Raw genomic sequence first — 24,588 nt, 5'->3', positions numbered from 1 at the left:
ACTTATCTAGGAAATAAGGATAGTATAATAAAGATCCTATAGTCTTGGGTTTTTTTTTCGTAGTCTGCACTGTGTAAATATTATCGCAAATATATATCCAGTTGAAATATTTATAAAACTGATTAGACTACTACTTTGTAGCTACCTACACAATAATCAACTAACAGCTTTAACCTCGCCTGTGTTCGGTGGAGTATCGTTTGTTTATCAGTTACATTTGGAAAATAATAAATTGATGAGCATATCTTCTGACGCATTCCAAAATGTAGACATAAGCTATGACTTGTACATGCAAAACAACAAGCTGTCCATCTATCCAGTTGCACTCAGCAGCGTTACTCCAGAGGGCTTGTAAGTATTATCTCAAATTTAATGAAAGAGTTTGACACCGTTTGGTGTGGCCTTAATGTTTATTAGTGCAATAGGCGAAACATTCTTTGTAGTTTATATATATTACTCCTTTACTCATTATTTTGTGAGGTCTCTCCTAGTTTTGTATTTACATACTTAAAAATGTATACAATAATGATATAAGAAGTCGGAAAAAGAAATTATATGAAATAAAGCGGTCTTTAGGTACATCAACAAGATAGAGAAAATGCGGTGTCTTCTGATTTACCTGTCTTATGGTTCATGATTATTAATATAGTTTGCCTTTTTAGCTCACCTGGCCAAAGACCATGTGAGCTATTGCCATCACTTGGCGTCCGTCGTCATCCATTAACAGTTTTGCAAAAATCTTTACCTCTGACATTGCTAAGCAGAATTATTTGAAACTTTGCATATATGTTTCTTAGGGTATCTTGCATAAAAGTTATGTTTAGATTTTTGATTCGTCCAAAAACATGGCCGCCGTTACTAAAAATAGAACATAGGGTCGGATAGTAGGTTTTCGCATATATCTCCATGACCGTTAGGTTTAGCCTAATCTTGACAGGAATTAAAAGTGTTTAACATGATGAGATCTGTCTGTGGCCAAATATTCATTTAAATATGTTAAGCCATGTTGGGGTTACCGCCCTTTTTCGACGTTTTTTTGCGTTTTTTATTGTTATGTCTTTCCAAAGTCTTTTTCTCTGACATTACATGACGAATTTAAACCAAACTTGGTATGAATATTCCTTGGGGTATCCTGCATAGAATTGTGTGGGGATTTTTGATCCGTCAAAAACATAGCTGCCGTTACTAAAAATAGAAGGTAGAGGTCACACAATATTTTTTTCATATTGTATCTTGAAAACCGTTATTATAAGGCCTACAAAAGTCTCCTAGGGGTCAAAAGTTGTCAGACGACTGCTTGTAAGAAAGTAAGAGAGTAATCAAGGGAAAAGTATAGTTATTGCCCTTGATATATGAACACAAATTTTGTTACGGTTTTCAGCCAATATCTTGAAACTATAATAGATAAAAAGAAATTTTCGATTGCTGAAATGATCTTAATGATAAGTCCTACCGAAGAATTCTTTTTAAATTGATTGCCATTGAAAGACAAAATTTTACCAGGTGGGTGGTTCCGGCTCCTTTTTCTTTTTTTAAGAAATATTTTGCATTCATACGTAGCGTTTTTTTTCCAAACGTTTAGATGTTGGATGTAGTTTTTAATGACAATCGATTTTTGAAATATGTTTTGACTTTAATTATATTATTTTGTTCAAGATACTTATATGGTAACGAAATAACTGGAATACCAGCAGGATCATTAGATGGTCAGACAAAGCTACAGCGTTTATATATATATGGGAACAATTTGACACATATTCCATCTGGTCTGTTGCCAAATGCTGCGAATCTACGTACTGTGTAGGTATCATAAGTATGCAAATGTAATTGTTCTGTTTCAATAGAATTCTGGGAAGAACTATCATAAAAGAGAATAAATTGAAGTCAAGATTGCTACTGTGTGTAGCCAAGTCTATTTGTTTTCTTCATAATACAAACAACAATACCAATCCGGACGTAATTGCTGTTTTATGTAACATATGTATATGGCTGGGGGATTCAAGTATATAATCAATATTTTCAACTCGAATTTCTTTAAAAAATATATACTGATGATACGTACAAACTGCATTTTTACTTATGTTTTGTTATAAAGAAAAAATAATAATATTTCAGGGATCTACGGAATAACGACATTCAAAAAGTAGACGAAGGTTCATTCCATGGTTTGAATCTACTTCAAACATTGAATCTTCAAAACAACGTAATACCTTATTTTCCTAGTGTTGTTTTACCCAACTTGGAATATTTGTACCTCGGAAACAACAAAATAGAGACCTTAGGAGGACTTACTCTTGGAGGAAACATCAAAGGAGTGTAGGTAGAAGTCTTTTACTTTCAGGAATCCTTTATATCATGAATTGCTCATCATTAATTTTTTTTTTGAAAGAAAAAAAAAGAGAGTGCTCAACATAGCGTATATCTGAAACACATAAATATATATATAAATGATATAGTCCACATTTCTTCACTTACATGCATGTACTTATTACAAGAATATAAAGCATACATATGTGAAGAAATGCTTATGATGTTTAGGTAATTTTCAATGTACTCTTTTTTAAATTAAAATACTAGAAACTAGTACTATGTATATTTTTTAATGTATAAATAACCAAAATAAAGTTTTTACACAGAAATTATAATTATTTTGTAGGACTATAGATAACAATTACCTTGGTTGTGAATGTATCACTGTAAAGGCTCTTATTAAGGTGGAAAAGGTTCTCTCGTCAAACACTATGTGCTACAGTCCCGCAGCAGTTCAAGGAGCTTTATTTGTAAAATCACAGGCGTCGAGTCCCCAATATTATGGAAAATATGAAAGCTCCCTATTTCAGTGTTGTAAGACTTTTTTATGTTTGAAGAAGGAATTGATTTTTGTAGAGTGCGAAATCAAATCCAAATATACTTTTACTTTATTGATTGAATATTTCTACGAAAAAAACTACTAATTTGAAACAGTTTGCAAAATGATAATTGAAAGTCTGACAAAATACTCGGTGGAGATATGTTCTAATTTTCTATTTATTCAAAAACAAAGACAATGCATTACATTACATACATCTGTAACGTGCATTCATTTGAACAAATTGTCAATATTTTTAATGTTAAGACTATGTATTTAAATAATTATCTAATGCAAAATATGTTTTATTTATAATATAAAGCTGGTGAGAATATGGCTGGAACTACCACAACGGGAACTTCCATCAACATGACAATATCTTGGGAAAGACCTGAATATTTGTACTCTGTAGTGAATGCTAGTGCTGCGCAACTACATAAGGCAGACGAACTGACCAACAGTAAATATATATGGTTTGTAGAGATCGTTTTAATGCTTCAACTTGTATGTGATATCCACTAAAGATATATGTATGCATGACGTCAAAAGGACCGCTCCTGTTTAGAAAAATAATGTGTCATTAAGTGAGGACATGTTGCTATAAGGTTGTTTAATATTTTTTAAACGTAATAAAACATACAGGATATTCCATATTGATAATTGAAATATGATCTTTTTTTTTAATTTACGTTTTTTAAACATCATATATACAATATAAAAAACACTCGAAACATCATGTTTACAATTCGTAGATGTCAATCGTTAATAACATATAAGGTTGTGAGAGTTAACGCCTTAAAATCTAAGAAACGACTAGATGTTGTTGTCTGTGACAGAAAACAATATAAATCCGAACAATAATCAAACTTGAATCACAATAATTAAAAAGAATTGGTAACGCAACAAATTCACCAGCTAATAACCTAAATCCGACATAGTAAATACGACTAATTGAATACCAAGCTAACATTAACCTATGCTCATACTTCAATTTGTCCCTTGTGGTTAAAAATGTTGATTGCAGGTATCAACCATTTGATGAGCAATCTTACAACCAAATCAAAACACAGTACCTAAAAAATAGAAACTAATGTGGAACTGTAAATGGTGCTCTAATGTTAAATTAGGTGCATTTTTTATATTATTCTTATATATTAAGGTGGGGTAATTAACTTCAATTTACTGTTTCCTTTGGGCATTTATATTTATTTTTCTTTAATATTTGAACTCATTTGTTCCACGGAAATATTTTAGGAACTACAAAGTTACATGTACAAGTGATACATCGGCCACCTTGACTAAGTTTGTTTCTGTAGAAATAGATTGTCTATCTAAGTTAACATGTGACAACAACTCTACGGTCTCCAGTAATAACACTGGTAACCTGGCAACGAATTGTAATCTAACAAAGATGTTGTGTCCTAACTCAACAGAACACAATGCAAAAGTAATATTTACTACTAAAGATGGACTGTTACCGCAGACTTTGTACGAATGTGTCATAGAATTGGAAGTCGATAATTATACTAGCGCTAAAAGTGTTCCAATCTTAGTAAATACAGGCGTTTTAGTAGGTAATATGGCATTGATATAAGGTTTAACTTGTGTTTTATGGTAGTAAAACCGTAGTCGCTCGTAAACATGAAGTGCTGTAAACATAGAAATAAACACGATTTTGTAGTTCTAAAATAACTTGATCACTGCCATGTCTTCAATTGAGTCATGGGAAGTAAGACATGTATAAGACAAGTGATTAAATACTGTCACTAGGAAATATTTGATCATCTTTGTAATATTGTTTTTCATCTATTTATGATTAGATAAAGGTCGGTCACGTTTTCAGAAGTAGTTGTTAGAGTACGGGTTTCCTTATCGCTTAACTGTTAAAATATCGAGCAGCAACTTATCAAAAAACAATCAATAACAGCAATTGTTATCATTTTATTCCTATGCAATCATCATTTTAAATTAAACGTGCTTTAAAAGACTGAATCTGCTAGTTTGTTTTTTTTTTTTTAAATTAATGCAAGTTGTAATGTTACCTTTCCTGTTTTGGCCTAGTCTTTGTCCTGGGTCATGAATATCATTTTCCTCAATCTAATTACTGTCGTCTCATTGTTTTCCCTATATGATATATCTTATTTTTAAAATAAAACAGTAATGAACAAATAAAATATTTGTCTGCAGATAATTCAACCTCTGGAGATAACAATGAAACAACATCAGAACAGGACATCAACATAGACATGATGTTCTACGACTTTAGTGTCGGTCATGATGACTTCACATCAACTAGTGGTTTATTACCTCGGACACCGTATCATGTGGTCAGCCCTCTTGGTTCCTGGTTGGCTATATCTAGTGACCCTACGTCTGATACATTCTCTGATTGGTTCCGGTCAACTCTCTCTAATATTGCAATACAAGGAGGAATTAGTCTTAAACCTATCAGTAATCAGACTTCATCAACTACACGAAGGTATTTATAACAATATCTGGATCATATTTAAAACAACAATCTCACAAACTAAAGAGTAATCAAGGCCAGACATGGAAAACAGACATGCACAACAAAGAACATAAAGTAACTAAAATCATAACATACAAAGTAACAAAAGCAAATGAGCAACTCGGACTCCACTAAAAACTGGGAGCATGGAGCAGGTGCACCGGTAGGGTAAGCGTCCTCTGCTTTTCTAGAAACACCCGCCGAGTTGCTCATAAAAAGTGAAGTCCGGGGTAGACAAAAGAGGAAAGGAAAACTAAGACCCGTTGAATAAATCAGTTTTCATGGTGCAGATGGATACACCATAACGATCCACGAGTTCATGATGACAACCATAAAACTTCTGTAGTGATTACTTCAATCTTGTAGCAACATAACCCTGTTCCAGAAGCCTATTTGTTAGAGTTCTAGCGCGATACAAAACGTCTGCGTAATTTCGGCAAGCTCTAAAAAATGTGTTTGCATAATTATAAATAGCATTACGTTTGTAATTGTATTTTTTGTAATTCTAATAGAGAGAATGAAATTTGTAGGTTAAAACCCATTTTGGAATTTATAATATAATGTTTCTAATATGTAGTTAGAGTGATAAGTATATATGTTTTACAGGTTTTACTCTAATGCATTCTTTCCTGTCGATCATCAAGGATACGATACAGAAGGTCAGACTGACTGTAGCGGGACGCTCCACAATTTCGCGTAAGAAAATATTTTTGAAAGGGTATTTTACATATTAAATCACATTTACTTAATGTTTGTTATAAGTATTAATACCAACACCAGTTATTTTAAGAATATAGTTATTAAGGAAACGCAAAATAAAACGTTTAGTATGTTTTAGATTGCCTTATGGTTGTTTATAATTTAATAGGTTTACATCAGCCCTCCGAAAAGGTCTGACGTACACTGGATCTGAGGCTATAACGATAGGTGGAGGCGAAGAAATGTGGTTGTTTATCAATAAGATAATGGTCTTGGAAGTAGTAGCAGATAGATTATCGAATCAAATAGAATGTCAACAAATTAAATTTAATCGAAGTATGAAAAGAAATAAAATAATTTGACAAATGTTTAATCATACAAAGTTTATAGAAAAGGTGTTAACGTTCAAGGATCACATAAACAATTATTAACTTTAATAAAGAAATGATTCAAAATACATTTCAATCATACTGATAATTCTCCATTCATGACCAGAAATCATCTTAAATCGCCAATTCCTTATTGAGAAAAGTATAAATAACTTCTTGTTCTTATAATCATATAAGTTATTGAATGCAGGTAATCGTACAAAACATAGTTCTAACACAATTTATATTGCAAGGCATTTTTATTCTGTTCAGATTCCATGATGTTTACTCCACATAAAGGATTTCTTATAAATGGCGAATGTGCTTCTCTTGTTCCATTAACAAACAAAACAGTTAACATTGATCTAAAGGTATGTTAACAGCCAAGGATATTCATTATGCTTTTTTTTTGGTTTTGTAATGATTAGCTAAAATAACTGAATAATGTTTGCATTTAATTGTTTGTAATGTTAATTACAATTCTTGTCACAATACACAAGTATGTGGGTACTTCCTATTCTGATTTTTAACCAAATTTACATGTTTTGATTAGGTTGGTAAAACCTACCTTTTTGAGCTGTTTCATACTGAGAGGAGACCATGTTCATCAGAGTTGTTTATCCAGATTGAAAATGTACAACTTTCAATTGATGAGAATTCTGCCCTGCCTTTTGATTACAAATTTGAATCGAATGAAGATTTACATGTTAATGGAGTTGTTGGAGTTTTTCATTCGTGGGATGTTTTTGCAGTCGGCCCATCATTCCAAATAGAAATACTGTCAGGTAAGCTTAGTTTTGAGCACTATTTGGTGTTATTATCAGTTAACGACATAAGCTGAAATGTTAAACAATTGACAAGGGTGAGAAATATTAGAATAATTGTTAAAACGCACAGTTGACTTATTTATGCCAGGCTCTAGACGTCAATAATTGTAACCCTATACATTAATTTCCTTTATCACTAGGGAACGAGGGAAGGCATTTTACACTGAAGGATGACACAACAACGAATAGGAATTTAGCAAGTACTGTGTCTCCTCCTACATATAACTTTGAGAATGTTCCTGGAACAAATATATCTTATGTCAGTAAGTAGCCTTATTCCATCAGGACAGTACCCGTCTTTGTTTGCTATATTATATTTACTTAAATTATACAACGTTTGACTGCAAAACTATCTTCAATATTGCTTTGATGACTCCGATGTGGTTTTAAAATTTAGACCTCTTACGAGATATAAAATCATGATTGTTTTTAACGCTCCTAAAGAATAAGTATGGCTAGAAATCATGAAATATCTTAAATTAAATTAAATTAAGTAATATCGAACCAATGACGACAACAAAACATAGTACAACTTTTTCCTCAGGTTGTGCTCCATTCACTTCTTTACCTGAAACTAATACAACTGGAACTGAGATGTTTACTATAACAACACAAGAGGTCCTTATAACCTTGATAACAGAGTTAGACTATGAAGTAAAACAATCATACACACTTAAACTAAGAGTTACAGATCAAGGAACCGGGCTGTCTGGACATTTAATAGTAGATGTAGGTTATTATATATTACATATGTACCTTACTGTTCTACATTTTAAATAACGCATGCAACTTTTGTTAAGATCGAAACAGTAGGCATAAAAACTTTGTTTATGAGTATTTTATGAAAGTCACACGATTCCCATCTATTTAAAGCATTCTGTCTTCATTTACAAAACATAAAGTGGGTTGTTTGGTACAATACAATAAAAGGATATAAAACAAAAAGTAACAAATAAAAAGGACACTATGCAACAGCAACACATGTGCCGAACAATGAAATCGCCATGAAGGTGTATATCAACAAAAATGATACAATGTTTTAATTATTACGGGTGTTGCATAATTCACTTTATAATAATTTTGTGTTGTTTTTGTATCCTTCAGATTGATGTTCAAGACGTGAATGATAACTGTCCTGTTCTAACAAGTATCGCCTATTTAACACCAGAACCAGTACTACAGATAGAAGCTATACTTAATTTAACAGCTAATGATAGAGATAGTGGCATCAACGCAGATATCAATTTCTTTCTGTCACCTATCTTTGGTGAAAGGTTAAAAACTCTTTTCGTTGCTATCATGGCTTTTTATGAAAAGGAAAATAATACAATCTAAGCTGTAGAACTTGAAATATTAGAAGTATTTACGATATCTTCAAGTTTTATTCATTTATACATTTATACATTGGCTACTAAAATGAGGGATTTTCGAATTATTTCATGAACAAAAAGATCGATTTTCGTAAGTTAATTCATATTTGTAGTTTCTGTAATAAATGTATAATTTATTTTTAGCCCACCTGTGAACTATACAAACATTTCTGATATCCGCTTTGAAGTATACAATGGCAGCACAGATCTTTTGTTGACTATCCACGGGATAGATAATGGACAACCACCAAGAGGATCAGCAGTAAATGTTACAGTTAACATAAGTAACACCTGCCTTATTGATGAAACCTTTGACAGAACAAATCTTACGATTTTTATTAATGAAACTACTGGTGATTTGTATCTCAGGGTACCTGGATACTGGATTTATGACTTCAGTTAGTAAAGTTTTCATAAAACTCAATAAGAAAATGAGATGTATTTATATCTACCGTTTATATTTTCAATTATACAAACAATAATATAGTAAGCGGGTTTTCTGTCTGACATAATATTTCAAACTTTAGTTTGAAAGTTTAATTCTGTGCATTTTTTTTCTGTTTAAAGATTGTTCGGACTACATTGGAATAGCAAATGGTTTGGTTCAAGACAAGCAAATGTCAGCGTCATCCTCCCGTAGCCGTCTGTCATTACCTGGACGTGCACGTCTAGGAATCAACGCATCTGATCGTAAGAAATCGCTCTTGATTTCATGCTTTTTACAGTCTTTAACATTGTTTTATTTCTTAAACTGATGCATGTATGAAATTAAAACGATTGCCCTGTACTTCGACCACGGGAACTGATGTAAAACGATTGCCCTGTACTTCGACCACGGGAACTGATGTAATTGTACCATATAGTACACTCTAAATCATTATATTTACGATTTCCTTTACTTTTACAATAAATATTTGTACAGTTGAACTTAAAACATTCAATTAGAAAGAAGACTCTTCGTCATAATTTAAAACTTTACTTCAATTAAACTCTTTCTGCAACTTACAAAACTGCATTATACATATTTTACTTATGGCTTTATTATAGCTGTCCTTGGTCCTTTAACTGGCGGTTGGGTAGCGGGAGCTAATGACATTCACCAATATATTGAGGTTAATATGGAGGAGCTTTATAATATCAAACACATTCACTTACAAGGTCAACAAGACGAACCAAACTGGGTCACTGCTTTCCAGATATATTATATTCATAACACAACGGGCAACTGGACTCTTTATCATGATGATAGTGGCGAATATGTAAGTTTCCTTATTTTGATATTTTTAAAATACTTTTGAGATATTACTTAAAAATGTCCGTCTTGAATACCTTCAATATTCATAATCTATATCTAAGAAACGTTGCTTAACAACAAACATTGTATTTACTTTTTTCTATTACAACTAGATATTCCTCGGCAATAAAGATCAATCAGTTATCCGAAACTTACACCTTAACCCACCTATCATGTCACAGTTTATACGAATCAACCCTAGAAACTGGACAAACAATATTGGACTTCGGATGGAATTTTCTGGCTGTGCAGTATCGCGACAATACCGATGTAAGCTTCAATGTATTTATATAAATTAAGATTTTTGTTTATACTTGCATTCATGAAAGTGCAATTGACACTAAAAACTGGGAGCATGGACCAGGTGCATCAGTAAGGTAAGTGTCCTCGGATTTTTTGCTAGAAACACCCACCAAGTTGATCATAAAAATCAAGTCCGGAGTATAGACAGAAGAGGAAAGTAAACCTATGACACGTTGAACAAATCAGTTTTCATGGTGCAGATGGATACATCGTAACGATCCACGAGTTCATGATGACGACCATGAAACTTTTGTAGAGATGACTTCTATATTGTAGCAACATAACTCTGTTCTAGAGGCCTAATGGTAAGAAGTCTAGCGCGATACAAAAAGTCTGAGTAGCTTTGGCATAACACTGAACAACAAACAATTATCCATACATGGTTCCGTCTGAAAGTAAAACTGAAGCAGTAAGTCTTTCTTTTTTAATTGCTTTGTATTTAAAATATAGAATGTTACACTATTGTATTACCTATGTCCCCCATAATATATTATATATATCGTTGAAAGATCTAACCAGTTGTGAAAGGTGTTATACCACTAATTACTGCCCCGGAGACGGTGAATCACACATGTGTGGCAGATGTGAAAACGGTACTGTGCCGTGTGATCGTAGTCCAACGGAGCATTCCTTTGGTGGTCAGGCAGTGTGCTCCCCGTGTCCTGTTGGCTGGGTAATTTAACGTTGTCACTTACAATTTCATCTTTGAGTTATAGCGAAGGTGGTTAGTTCCCTTTTTGTCAACATTTATTTTGATGTCATTGTAAAAAGTACGTCCCATTAGTATTTTAAATTATGAAGGTGGTAAAGAATAAATATATAGCGGCGTTCAGTGGAACATTTAACAGCATTCTTCTTATGTGAACCTAAGCTTACACAGGCAAATATTTTTCAAGTGAAATTCATGTTAATCGAGCTTCACATGAAATTCATGTGAAATTCACATGACATTAACATGATTTTTATGAGAAATTCAAAATTCACTAAACACGAGTTTCATGTGAATTTCACGTGAACTCTGTCACTTAGTTTATTTGCTCAATTCAGGTGAAAATCATGTGAAATTCACGTGAAAATCACATGAAATAATTTTGCCTGTGTAGTACTTATGCAAGCAGGCTAGATCAAGAATTGAACACATTGTTTTAATTAGAAACTGATGCACTTAACCCCCTCACAATTTTTCATCCAATATACTGTTCTGCTTTTCATCAATAATCCTTGATGTTTGCCAATAAACATTTTAAAAACGGAATTACTTGATTATTGTTGTCTTATTCTGAACTTATTGATAAAATCTGATGTGTGTTAATTTTGTCGGTAAATAAATTTGAGAACTGTTCAATTAAGATTGCTTATCTTGTTAATGATTATTTAAGAAGCGTTGTTTTGGACGCTTTACTTATGACATAGTAATATTACAGTATGTCACAGACAAGTCATTGGCCAGACACGGACAGATCAAAATAAAGTTTTTGAATTTAATTGAATACCAAGATTAACGCCTTTTACAGCTGCCCCGAATGATGAATAGGTATTCTTTGTAACATTTTGGAATTTCAATCACACGCATTTCGGATACTTTTTTACAAGTGCTCTACAAGTGGGATTACCAAATACTTTAGATTTCTTTCGCAGTTTACAGAAATATTATTCTGTAGAAGCTTCAAATATGAGTAATATGTAAATATTGACAATAATAATGCTCGAATGGTATCGTTTCAATTGGTGACTAGTATATAATCATAAATGGTTTTTCCAATAATTTTGCAAAATAAAACGTTTTATTTGTATCTTTTCTGTCTGTTAGATTTGTAAGAACGGCTATGCAACCCCCTGTCGTAACCAGACATATATTTTGTCCTGTACCGATACATTTTGTCCAGAGAATTGTACGAAGTGTGAACCTGGTTACGCTTGCAGAGATGGACAGAGATATGAATGTTTACCTGGAACCTATTCTAATGGAATCAAAGGTGAACCTCGAAATTACGTTTGTTATCTGTCATTCCCCCAATTTAAATTTGTTTCAAATGACTTCCTGTAGTGCATGAATTTTATAAATGTGTAATACAGCAGTAAATGAATTAATTTTAAGGATTTTAATTTGTTTCTCCTTTTTTTTTCTCATATTAAAATATGCTTAGTGAAGACATGAAAATATTTACTATTTCCACCAGAAGAATTAATCCTAAAAGGTTGTTAAAGAGTAATCAAGGGAACCAAAGTCCTATTGGAAATCAAACGAATGTAATCCAGGAACAAAGATCAGACATGAAAAACAGACTAACACAACAAAAACATAAAGTAACTAAAATAATACATACACAGAAACAAAAAAAATGATTACACATTCAATGGACATTCTTTGAACATTTATCTTCAACAAATACTTTATGAAGTTTGTATACTCATTTCCTCTCCGTGAATGTTCTAATGGGTCTATATTTGTTTTACCGGTGCTTCATGAGATTATCCAGTCTAAAATTTTACTTTAATTTGTTAAATTCATTTCGTTTAAGACAATTGTGACATTTGCTTTGAGGGATTATATCAAGATAAATCCGGTCAGTCTGAATGTAAGAAGTGTCCCGCTGGTTACTTCAGTGGAAAATCGAAGGACAGATGTACTGTGTGTGATCGGGGTTCCTATAGCCTTGGAAACGGAGGAATCAGTTGTACAACGTGCAGCGATGCAGTCGAATGCCCATGTTTGAGGAATGATACATGTTTTGAGATAGGAGAGAGTAGAGCAGGTTGTATCAATAAAGGGTCTGGTGCTTATGAGTGTTTTGGTTGTCCACCGGGATTTACTGGTGATGGAACTACATGCTCTGATGTAGACGAGGTACAGTTATTCTGTAACATTATACGGTAATTCATTGTTAAGTTAACTAGTTAAATACAGCCATAAAGTGATTCAGTTTTTTTTTGTTTTGTTTAAAAAGGACTGGACGTTTTCCCACTTTTTTTATCGTGTGAAGATATTTTTGAAAAAAGAATGCATTGTACGTTTTGTATTTGTTTTTAAATATGATTGCTGCTTTTCGTTTGCTTCATTTTTTTTATGTAGGGGCTAAATGTTTCTTATGCAAATGAGATTTTTCGTAAGTGCGCACAGATTGCTTTTGTAGTGTTTACTATATGCACCATGTTGGAATACCTCAGCATGCCTCAATACTGTGCCGGGATATCAATGTTTGGCATGTCCCTATGGTTATCAAGGAACGTACGAAGATGGTTTGGCATGGAATAATACTATACGTGTGTTTGAATTGATGAACAACGCATTGTCCCCAATACAAGATCAAAGATGCACAGATATCAACGAGTGTTTAGATCAAAATGGTGGATGTGACCCACTGTCGCCCTGTGTCAATACTATTGTACGTGGCATTGTATAAGTAAAATGTGGTTATTTTTTCTTTTGTTCGATAGAGAATGTTTCACTTCATTTTATTGAATCCTAAATCGGTTTAATGTCATAAGTTTGTGGGTGATGCAATGCTACAATGATTATGCAGATCATTTGAAATACGATAAAGATATGGATGAATAACAGCTGGAATTAATGATATTATAATACAATTTTTATGATATTTGACTTTCTCAATTAAGTTTTTTTTTTCAAAACTTTTGTATGAACCCCTTTACGTGCTGTATGAAATTATTACTACTGTTTCAGGGTAGTTATTATTGTGGATTTTGTGCGGAGGGTTATTCCGGTATACCCTCTATTAGCTGTTTTTCCACCAATTACTGTCAGACTGGACAGCATACATGCTCTGATCATGCAACCTGTATATATCTTGGTCCGAAAGAGTATAAATGTGAGGTAAGATAAAATGTGATACATTTTCCTTTACAATGATTCATATTTATCTGTTAAACAGCAAAATACTTCTTCGCCTCGTTTTTACCTCTGGTATGGTTACATCGTCTTGTTTTCAAGTTGAAAATTAACAAAGCTTGATATTTGACAGATGTAGATAGACAATGCACAGGCAAAATTATTTTACATAGTTTTTACATGAATTTCAGATTATTTTCACCTGAATACTTTGATACAGAGTTCACTTGAAATACGGGTTAATTCAGCGTTCACATGACATTCATGTGAAATGTTCATATGAAATTCATGTTAAGTGAATTTCACGTGAAAATTAAGTTAATTGCATGTTAAGTTAACATAAATTTGATGTGAAGCTCGATTAACATGAATTTCACGTGAAAAATATTTGCCTGTGTATAGAAGACGTTAAATTAATAAAACCACATGTACAATAACAATTATAATGTATAATAAATATATATAATGATAGTTCATGAGAACTTCGGTCAAACTTAAAATTGTTTAATTCATCTTGTGATATCGGCTTTTAAATATTTACTCAAGTAAAGGTCCTTATAAAATACAGACAGTGCCAATAGAAATAGTAATTCATACTAAAGAGAACGCCACCGAACAAACAACGTTTTTTTTCGGTCTACAGATGCTGTACTATTACGTAACGATAGTCCTTTCTGCATTTAGATATGCATTTCTAAGAAAGCCATATATTAACTTCCCCCTGAAATTAACCAAACCAATCCTATTCAAGAACAATAATTCTTCCAAAGTGCTAATTTCATACACAATATAATATTTATCTCGAAAATGCAGCAACTAAGACTGGTTAAGTGGTCTGTAAGTGTATCTAAATTAGAAACAAAACACCTCCTGTGTGACTTAGATTGCTAATTAAATGCCCAAACGTTATTTCAACAACTAAAATGTAGACCTTAACCACAATGCCGGTTATATCCAAAAAGGAACCGTGGAAGATGTTATTTCTCAGTTTTTATAGCTAACTTTATTTACACAGTGTATAACAGGATACACTGGTACTGGAAAATACTGTGGATTAGATTCTGACCTTGATGGTCATCCTGATGTTACATTGCCTTGTACTGAATGGGGTTGTATCAGGGTATGTAGAACAATATATATTTATAGAGGAAGAAGTCCTCATAGCGGTTATAAATACGAATTTAAAATATAAAATTGCAAGCATTGATAGTCTGATCTCAGTCTGTCATGAAGTTACATTCGGTGGAATTTTCCGAGATTTATTGATCTATTGCCTGCAAAATGACCAAATAGAAACAACATGAATATAGATTAAATTAGTTTCGTATTTGAACATATCGAACAATTCATTCCACAGACAAGTAGTCACAAGTCCACTAGAAATAGAGTCGTCACCGCTTAAAACTTCGTCCTCTTACAGGTTAAACCTACTTTATATTATTTACTGTCAGTTGAAGTGAAAAGCATATTTTGAACAGCTACTTAACTTACCTTGATAAAGTCTTTGTATTTGAGATGGATTGCAACATTTTAGTATGTTTAGATACTTAGATACGTGTGCTGGTTGCGACTGACAAATTTCTCGAACAACCATTAAATTCCAGGATAATTGTCGTTTAACACCAAACTGTGGACAAGAAGATGCAGATGGCGACAGAATTGGTGACGACTGTGACATGGATTCTGACAATGATGGCACTATTGATATATTGGTATTGTTTTTTTATTTTAAATCAGTTTGGTTTACAGTATAATTTATAAGATCTTTTAAAAAGATAAAGAGAAGATAACTCAGGTAATATTCATAAATAGTAATGCGATAATTTGTTTTTTATGAGACATTTGTGAAAATTCTTCAAATTTTACTCGTAGGTCTTTGATATTTGCAGATATGTATATTTATTCACCCAACAAAATATCTTATCAATTCATCAATAGAGATGATTGATATGTTTACTAGCAATGATACCTGATTTATCTAATGTCTTACATAGTTTCTTACATAGTTTATGAAATACCATATTAAAATTGTATAACTTGTTATATTGAATTCACAAGACATCATATAAATGATTTTAACATTAGATTTTTAATGAAACTATTTAGGGACAAGATATATTCAATTAGATTTCACGAATTATCGGATCAACAACTTGTCGCTTCCCGTATTTAACTATCAATGTGACAGGTGCCACTAGCGTAGCAGGACATGCTTACATCGTCATGTCGTTCCTACTTTATTTTTCGTAGGGTTCATATTACTGAATGCGGCCTTGTTTTTCCTAATCTTTATTTTTTTCTATTTTTTAAAGGGCATCGTATTTTCTGATATTTCTACATTGTTAATGTACAAAGTAACTGCTTCTTGTTTTCACGTTCTATTTCGATTCTTATGCCTTTATATTGTTTATATGTTTAAATGCTAATGAATTATTTTTTTTTTTATTTATTTATTTTTTTTGTTGGTCAATACTTCGATTTTTTTTATCAGATATAGAATTATGCGGCATATGATACCGCATATGGTCTTATAGCATATCATATAGAAAATAATTAAATTCCTTTTTCTATATATTGTATATAATATATATATATATATATATATATATATATATATGATTTTATCTATAACAGGATAACTGTCCGTTTGTCCACACTTGGAACAGATCAGACTCTGATAACGACACTGTTGGAGATGTCTGTGACAACTGTCTGTCTGTGCACAACACTGATCAGATAAACACAGATCATGATGGACATGGGGATATTTGTGATACAGATGATGATAATGATGGTATGTTAGTTTCTTTAAAGCATTTCCCGATATTTCTTCATCCATGATAATATTCACGTATGTCATAATGTCTGTTTTATTTTATTTTCTGTTAGTTCTTTTTTATATTTTTCTTTTTTTTTTGGGGGGGGTATGTTTGCTTTCGTTTGAACATATGAGAGTCCCATTTATCTCACTGCTAATAATCAAAAAGGATCCTATTTACAAAGAACAGCTTATTAGTTTGATACGTCATGATATATTTCATTGATCATTATCAAGGTCATGCTGATGGTTCAGATAACTGCCCGCTAGTGAATAACCCTTCACAGGTGGATACAGACGGTGACAGTGTAGGGGATTCATGTGATAACTGTATAAGTGTTATGAATACGGGCCAGGATGATACAAATCAAAACGGATATGGTGATAGTTGTGATCCTAGTAACTACAAGGACAGGTAAGATTTGGAATCGATGTGATGGTAACGATAAGGACAGGTAAGACTTGGAATGGCTGGATGGTAACACTAAGGACAGGTAAAACTTTTAATGCATGTGGTGGTAACAATGAGGACTGGTGAGACTTGGAATGACTGGATGGTAACAATACGGACAGGTAAGACTTGAGAGAAGATGTGGTGGTAACAATATGGACAGGATAGACTTGGAATGACTGGGTGGTAACAATTAGGACAAGTAAGGCTTGGAATGACTGGGTGGTAACAATTAGTACAAGTAAGGCTTGGAATGGATATGGTGGTAACAGTAAGGACAGGTAAGACATGGAAAAGTTGGTTTGTAACAACAAAGACAGCACTGAGACTTGGATAAAATTGTGACTAATGATAAAAAACAGAACGATTCTAAAGACTCAGGTCGTTTGTGTTGAGTTTGATTGTTCATATTTCAGGGATGGTGATAGCGTGTTAGATATTAACGATAACTGTATCGAGGTTTCTAATGGTGACCAGGCTGACAATGATGAAGATGGACTAGGTATTTTATTTTCAAATTATTACTATATACATATTTTTATCACTCTTCTACAGTTAAAAATAGAATTTTAAGCAAAGCATGTGTAAGATACCTCGACACCCAGCCTAACATGAAAGTTTGTTTCTATCATAAACCATTCACATCAATCATTGCTCGTCTTGCGATGCTTTGTTACCCTTAAAACTGTAGTAACAGTATTAACAGTTTTAACATTAGTGTTCTGTTTTAGACAAATTAGCGTTTTAAACGATGCTTACACTACATTACAGGTGATGTTTGTGATTATGATATAGATAATGACGGCATTGATAATGACAAAGATAATTGTCCTTACTTACCAAATCCTCTACAAACAGATAGAAATGGTATGTTGTTAGAGTATGAATAGAGCAGCCTACAAAAAAATTACAAATGCGCAAAAGATATTCATTTATATTCATTTAGTATTTTTCTCTTCATTATAATATGTATTTATGATGTAATCCTCTCAGACAGTATGAACACTATATACCGGTTATCAAATAAAACAAATCAATCCATAGTAAATCATTTCTTCATTACAGCTCTGTCAATAATTTGTTTATTTATATCGTATTTATGTTCATAGGGGATCAAGTAGGAGATAACTGTGTAGTTGATTCTGATGGAGATGGAGTGGGCGATAGTAACGACACCTGTCCGTATAACAAACATATGTCAACAACCTCGTTTTCAAGTTACTTTTCAGTTGACTTATTTCCTGGATACAGCAACGAACCAAAATGGCTGGTAAAAGCCGTCGGAAGGGAGATTTATCAGCTTGAAAATACGGATAAACCGGTCATGTTAATTGGTGAGTTTGGAACCTATTTATAATATTTTTTTTGTTTATCCTGTCGCTGTTTTTTTTCCAGTTATGTTCGTAAACTAGTATTTGGCAGGCTTTCAAAACAGTTTGGAACTTTTTAAGTAGCAGTCCACCTAAGAATCATGCAATTTTCACTGAAAGTGATTTATTGATGTCAGATATTTTATTCAAATTGACTTTAAATCAGTTGGATATATAAGAAAAAAAATGAATAAAATGAAAAATTGAACAATGTTTTTACCGTTACCATAGCAACAACCACTCCTTAGCAACCACTTATTTAGGGCCTAATAATCACAAAAACATCACAATTTGAATGTATTTTTTTATATCTAATGGTGGAAATTTAGTTAGCTAAATAGTTATATTAATGAAGTGTGTCTTATGGAAAACAATTTATAGTAAAGTACAAAGCAATCTGATTGGTTAAGATCTGGTTACCATAGTAACCAAAATTCCTAATTTTTGTCAATTTGAAATATACGAAAATAGGCTATCAGCAGACCCGTTTTGCTAACAAGAGCAAGAAGATATTAATTAAATGTATGCATGGATGTGTAGTAGATGATCTCCACTAATATCAAAAATAAAAGCATGTAGCATATCTTTGTTTTCTGCTCATTTGGACCTTAAATCACCCCCATAAAAACTAGGGTTGGTGACCTTTGATCTTGACCTTTAATCTCAAGGTCAAATAACTTTATAATTTTGGCAAAATACGATACACAATTTTGTCTGTGCCATTACTTTTTTGGTCTTTGTACTTAGATATCTGACCGGTTTGACATTTAAGTAAATCACATCAAGTTAGAGCGAAATGTTCTAGATTGGAAGACTTTTAACCTTGGCCTTTGACTCCATGGTCAAATGACAAACAAAATTTTGGCCAAATATCATACACAATTTTGGCCGGGCCGCAATTTTCTGTTGTCGTTTTACTTAGATATCTGATATTTGGTATGAGGTTATGTTTTCTCAAGGCGAGGCGCCGCTTTGATTTGATGAGGACAGATGTGATATGACTGATACTAAATTGTTTTTCTATTAATTCCTGTATTTTGAGAGAATTCCATCAGACCTAAGTATAATATTTCTTGTTTTTTTTTATCAACTCTTGACAATATATCCCATTTCCATTTTTTAACAACTGTTTTGCTGAAATGTACATCTTCTTATCAAAATGTCCCAAGATTACATTCTTTTAATTTCCGATAGAATCTTGGTTTCCATGATTACTCTTGTAAACATGAACATGTAGGTTCTTGTTTACAGAATATTTCAAAATGTTTTATAATTCTGTTAAAACATAATGTCATAATACTGTGACTTACTCAACATGGAATTTGTGCCAGAAATTTAGATAAGAACAACTGGAAAATCAACATTTATCATATATTATAGAAACATTATAAATGAATAACTAGAGACTTATAAGAGCCTGAATCGTTCACCTGGTTTACCATTTGCTAACAGACAAAATGGCAATGAGACAGACAAGTTAAAATTAACTGTATAGTCAAATGCAGGAAATGCTTTTAATATCATTTTATGAACTGAACCAGAATTTTGCTGAAGGCAACAGTGTTTGAATTATTTTACAAAAAAACTCTTCTGACCCCTATGTTCCATTTTTAGTACAGGCAGCCATATACATTTTAATGGATTAAAAACACAAGTCATGTCGAGCACAATATAATAAAGAATTAATATGCTTTATTTCCATTAACTGATTGTAAATGGTTTTAGAGAAGAAGATTTTCAAATTGCACATGTACATGTGGAAAAATTAAGAATTGTTTCAAGAGCCATAACTCCTACATTAGTACACGAATCGTTTCGAAAATGTCGGTATTATGATGATTGGGGCCTTACGGATCTCGCACGACCGCACCCTTACGGGGATTCTCTGTTAGTAAATGTCTGTTAGTAGTTGGAGGTAGCGGAGCCCAGCCTTCGGGATACCCGACCGAAGAACTCAGTCAGAGTATGTCCTACTAGGGGCTGGGCTGCTCTGTTGACACTCTGGCCTACCCCCAGACCCCACTTGGGTCCGAGAGTGTTTCCCCTATCTAACTGTTTGGGAGTACGTCAATTGCCTTCTGACCCCTGTGTTCTATTTTTAGTAACAGGGCTTATATTTTTGTCATGGATCAAGAATCCCAACATTTATTTTGTGTGGAATACCATACAGAACAATTGCTTTTGATGAGAATATTTTCAAAGTTGTACATACGAGGAATGCCAAAAAAAACTTTAATAGGGGTCATAACTCCTACATCAGTTGTAAATTTCGTTTGCAGAATTTCGGCCTAGGTTTTCTCTTAATCCTGGACAATATCATCCCCTGCCAGAATTTCGCTAAAGGCAACGGTTTTTTTTCAGTTATTTTTTTTAAAAATGCCTTTAGACACCTATGTTCTATTTCTAGTAACAGCGGCTATGTTTTTTTCACGGATAATAAATCCCAACGGTCATTTTGTGCACAATTATCTAGAGGAGGAGAATTTCGAAAATTAGTCGATGACGAGGGACGCCAAGTGATGGCATAAGTTTACTTGGCCTTTGGCAAGGAAAGCAAAAAATAACAAATGTTTGTTTACTGGCCTGTTACCCTACATCTATTATATTTAGCTGTCTAGAAACTATGTGAGAACGTAACATGGGTAACCTAAAATTATACATTTCATTTTGTCGTGGCATTTAAGAATAAATTGCATAATTGTAAAATGTGAACTACTTTAATTTATAGTCAACAATTTAAATGATCTTCCTACTTATCATTGCCCATACATGAGATCAGAGGTAAACTTTAATACAGTCTATGAAATGTAAAATATAGGTTGCAGATTTCATTTGGATGCTGATTCAATATCCTTGATGCATCGTATATGACTTCAGTTATATAATCCTTTTTTTATATTTAATGAGGTATGATACCAAAAGGACTAAATCGTGATGTTTTTGTTTGTCTTCTTTGCCATATTCTTTTATATATTTTTCAATATATTCAACTATGTTGGAACACAGACATAAACATGTAGGTAGATTTATAAGAGAAATACATTTAGAAGGACCTAGGAAGTAGAGTCTGAAATTTAAAAATGATTTTTGAAAATGATTTTTATAGGCATTAGAAAATATTGCAACAAAATAAAATTTAAAAAAAAAATTTGAAAAAAGTCAACAACGACAACAGACAACTACAATGAACAGAAAGTGATGGCAATAGCTCACACTGACCTTCGTCCCAGATGAGCTTAAATATACGATGAGAAAACCAACCTGTTCTCACTAAATTCTGTTACTCAGAATGCTAGTTGAAAACGCCAGACTTTGATTAATTAACGTTTTAATTAACCTAAATTAAATATCATCGTATTGGAACAAAATTTAAATTGATCTGTAACTTATCATTGTGAACTTATAATGTCATTATCTGCAAGCGTTTAGGAAAAAAGTCCTTAAAACGATTATTTCTGTAAATTTTGCTTAGTTCAAGGCCCGTAATTTCGGTAAAATCACCGAAGCGAAACCATACAAACTTGTATTGTGTATTGTAACTTATCACGGTTAATTTATAATAAGAATCATGTCAATATGTGAAAATGTTCAGAAAAAAATGTCAGAAAAACGGTTATTTCTGTGAATTTTGATAAGTACAAGCCCGTAATTTCGGTAAAAATTATTGAAAAGTAACTTGACTTTTAACTTATCTTGGCGAACTTATTAATCAAAAAAATATTTCAATATCTGCAAGTGTTTGGAAAACTTAAGATGGACTGACGGACGGGTCAAACACATTATACCCTGCACAACTGCATTCCGTGGGGTATAATTATTTAAGCTCAGAGTTCTTCTCCTATGAAATTAAAAGAACACATACTCAATAACAGATGTAAAAGATTAGTACTGCTACTTGAGTTACGCACAATCTGTCGATAAAGGGCAAGTGATTCTTTACATTTACGACGTACTGTGAGGTGAAATATTGCATGAAATCCGTCATTAACGTAAGCCAAAGTTGTGTATGTCATTTGACCATAAGGTCAAAGGTCATGTTCAAACGTCACACACCTTGGTACATGACACTCAACCTTAGCGTGAAATACCAACATACCAAATGTCAGATATCTTAGTAAAAAGGTAAAAAAGTTATGGCACAGGCAAAACTTTGGGTGGTATTTTGCCAAAATGTGTATCTTAATTGACCATGAGGTTGACAGGTTAAGGTATGTTTGTTTGTTTGTTGGGGTTTAATGGCCGAGCAGCAATATTTCGGCTATATCCAGACGATGAACATGAAATTGATGATAAAATGAACATGAAATGATGATGAAATGAAAAAAGGATGGGACACAAGGATAATAGGATCGACAAATTTTGATTGCCACTAGAAAAAGGGGGATGGGTAAGGTCGGGCAATTTAGCCTTCTGTGGTGGAGCCCTATGGTTCCTACTCCGGGAGAATACCACAGTAGGGTTCTTTAACGTGCGAGGAACGTGGCATCTTTCCCAACACGGTGCACCATTATGGTTTGCGGTCAGGTTTTCCGTATTATAGCCCGACAACCCAAGCATGTAACATGCCAGGGATACCCCATTCCACCACCTGGGGCACACATCCCAGCTAGGCTAGGTTTCTGAGCACTATTTAGTCGACTTTTACGACAAGCTTAGGGCTGCTGTAGGCCTACTCTTTAACACCCGGACATGCACTGGGCAACAGGTTAAGGTAAAATTTCATCTATTCTGGTACGCAACACTCCACCTTGAGAGTATGTACCAACATACTAAATATTAAAAGTCTAGGCCAAAAGACAAAAAGCGTTATGGTATGGACAAATTTTGTATGAATGGCGTCAAACTTTGGTATGTTATTTGAGCATGAGGTCAAAAGTCAAGTTCAAATTTCAACCATCCTAGTATGTGATGCCTGGCCTTCAGGTTTTATAATCACATAGCAAATATCAGATGTCTAAGTGAAAAGACAAAACAATTTTAGCCCAGACAAAAGTTTGTATGGTATTTGGCCAAAATTTTGTATGTCATTTGACCTTGGAGTCAAAGGTCAAGGTCAAAAGTTATCCTATCGTGAACATTACACTATACCTTAATGTGATTTACTTACATATGTCCAAGAAAAGTTTTTTGTGGTATTTTGCCAAAACTTTTATATTATTTGTCCTTAGGGACAAAGGTCAAGGTCAAATGTCACCTACCTAAAACATTACTCCTTGCCTTTTTGTGATATACTTAAATGCCAAAGATCAGTTATCTATGTAAAAAAAACAAAAAATATTAGTACAGACAAAATTATGTATCGTATTTTGCCAAAACTTGTATGTTATTTGACCTTGAGGTCAAGGTCAACAGTCTCCCACTCTGGTATGTGACAATCTATCCTGAGAGGATATACCAACATACCAAATACTAGAAGTCTAGGTCAAAAGACAAAAAAGTTATGGTCTGGACAATGTATGAAAAACAGTAAGAAGATGAAAAGTCCTTCCAGGGGGTGATTTTGGGTCCAGATGAGCAGAAAACAAAGATATGCTACATATTTTTATTTTTGATATGTTTCAGTTTGGGGCCCCTACTACACATCCATGCATACATTTAATTAAAATCTTCTTGCTCTTGTTAGTAAAACGGGTCTGAACATAGCCAATTTTCGTACATTTCAAATTGTCAAAAAAATAAGAATTTTGGTTGCTATGGTAACCAGATCTGAACAAATCAGATTGCTTTGTACATTATTGTAAATTGTTTCTTCTAAGACATACTTCATTATTATAATTATGTAGTTTGACAAATTTCCTCCATTAAATATAAAGAAATACATACAAATTGTGATGTTTTTTTTTGTTTTTTTTGTTTTTAGGCCCAAAATTGGGATTGTTAA

The 24,588-nt window shown here is 33.0% G+C and overlaps 1 protein-coding gene across 2 annotated transcripts in view; it reads left to right on the top strand.

The window, feature by feature from the left end:
• Positions 1-24,588, top strand: part of LOC148609016 (uncharacterized) — a 58,774-nt gene that overhangs the window by 24,013 nt on the left and 10,173 nt on the right. For both annotated transcript variants that reach the window (XM_088541420.1, XM_088541421.1), the window contains 30 exons: positions 142-351; positions 1,657-1,800; positions 2,116-2,316; positions 2,657-2,844; positions 3,171-3,321; positions 4,103-4,422; positions 5,036-5,327; positions 5,964-6,053; positions 6,226-6,392; positions 6,698-6,795; positions 6,978-7,209; positions 7,392-7,514; positions 7,796-7,980; positions 8,356-8,525; positions 8,766-9,019; positions 9,189-9,311; positions 9,669-9,880; positions 10,029-10,185; positions 10,728-10,891; positions 12,029-12,194; positions 12,741-13,066; positions 13,353-13,604; positions 13,904-14,053; positions 15,084-15,188; positions 15,673-15,780; positions 16,703-16,862; positions 17,124-17,301; positions 17,754-17,839; positions 18,109-18,204; positions 18,447-18,671. In XM_088541420.1, coding sequence (XP_088397546.1) covers positions 142-351; positions 1,657-1,800; positions 2,116-2,316; positions 2,657-2,844; positions 3,171-3,321; positions 4,103-4,422; positions 5,036-5,327; positions 5,964-6,053; positions 6,226-6,392; positions 6,698-6,795; positions 6,978-7,209; positions 7,392-7,514; positions 7,796-7,980; positions 8,356-8,525; positions 8,766-9,019; positions 9,189-9,311; positions 9,669-9,880; positions 10,029-10,185; positions 10,728-10,891; positions 12,029-12,194; positions 12,741-13,066; positions 13,353-13,604; positions 13,904-14,053; positions 15,084-15,188; positions 15,673-15,780; positions 16,703-16,862; positions 17,124-17,301; positions 17,754-17,839; positions 18,109-18,204; positions 18,447-18,671 — 5,333 coding nt within the window. The remainder of the gene's footprint in view (positions 1-141; positions 352-1,656; positions 1,801-2,115; positions 2,317-2,656; positions 2,845-3,170; positions 3,322-4,102; positions 4,423-5,035; positions 5,328-5,963; positions 6,054-6,225; positions 6,393-6,697; positions 6,796-6,977; positions 7,210-7,391; positions 7,515-7,795; positions 7,981-8,355; positions 8,526-8,765; positions 9,020-9,188; positions 9,312-9,668; positions 9,881-10,028; positions 10,186-10,727; positions 10,892-12,028; positions 12,195-12,740; positions 13,067-13,352; positions 13,605-13,903; positions 14,054-15,083; positions 15,189-15,672; positions 15,781-16,702; positions 16,863-17,123; positions 17,302-17,753; positions 17,840-18,108; positions 18,205-18,446; positions 18,672-24,588) is intronic.

Source organism: Perna viridis, chromosome 8, assembly GCF_037379345.1.
Source record: "Perna viridis isolate PV_CMFRI_1.1 ecotype Kerala chromosome 8, ASM3737934v1, whole genome shotgun sequence".
NCBI lineage: Eukaryota > Metazoa > Mollusca > Bivalvia > Mytilida > Mytilidae > Perna > Perna viridis.
Note: the sequence above shows the minus strand (reverse complement) of the source record. Positions and strands in the feature narration are given on the sequence as shown.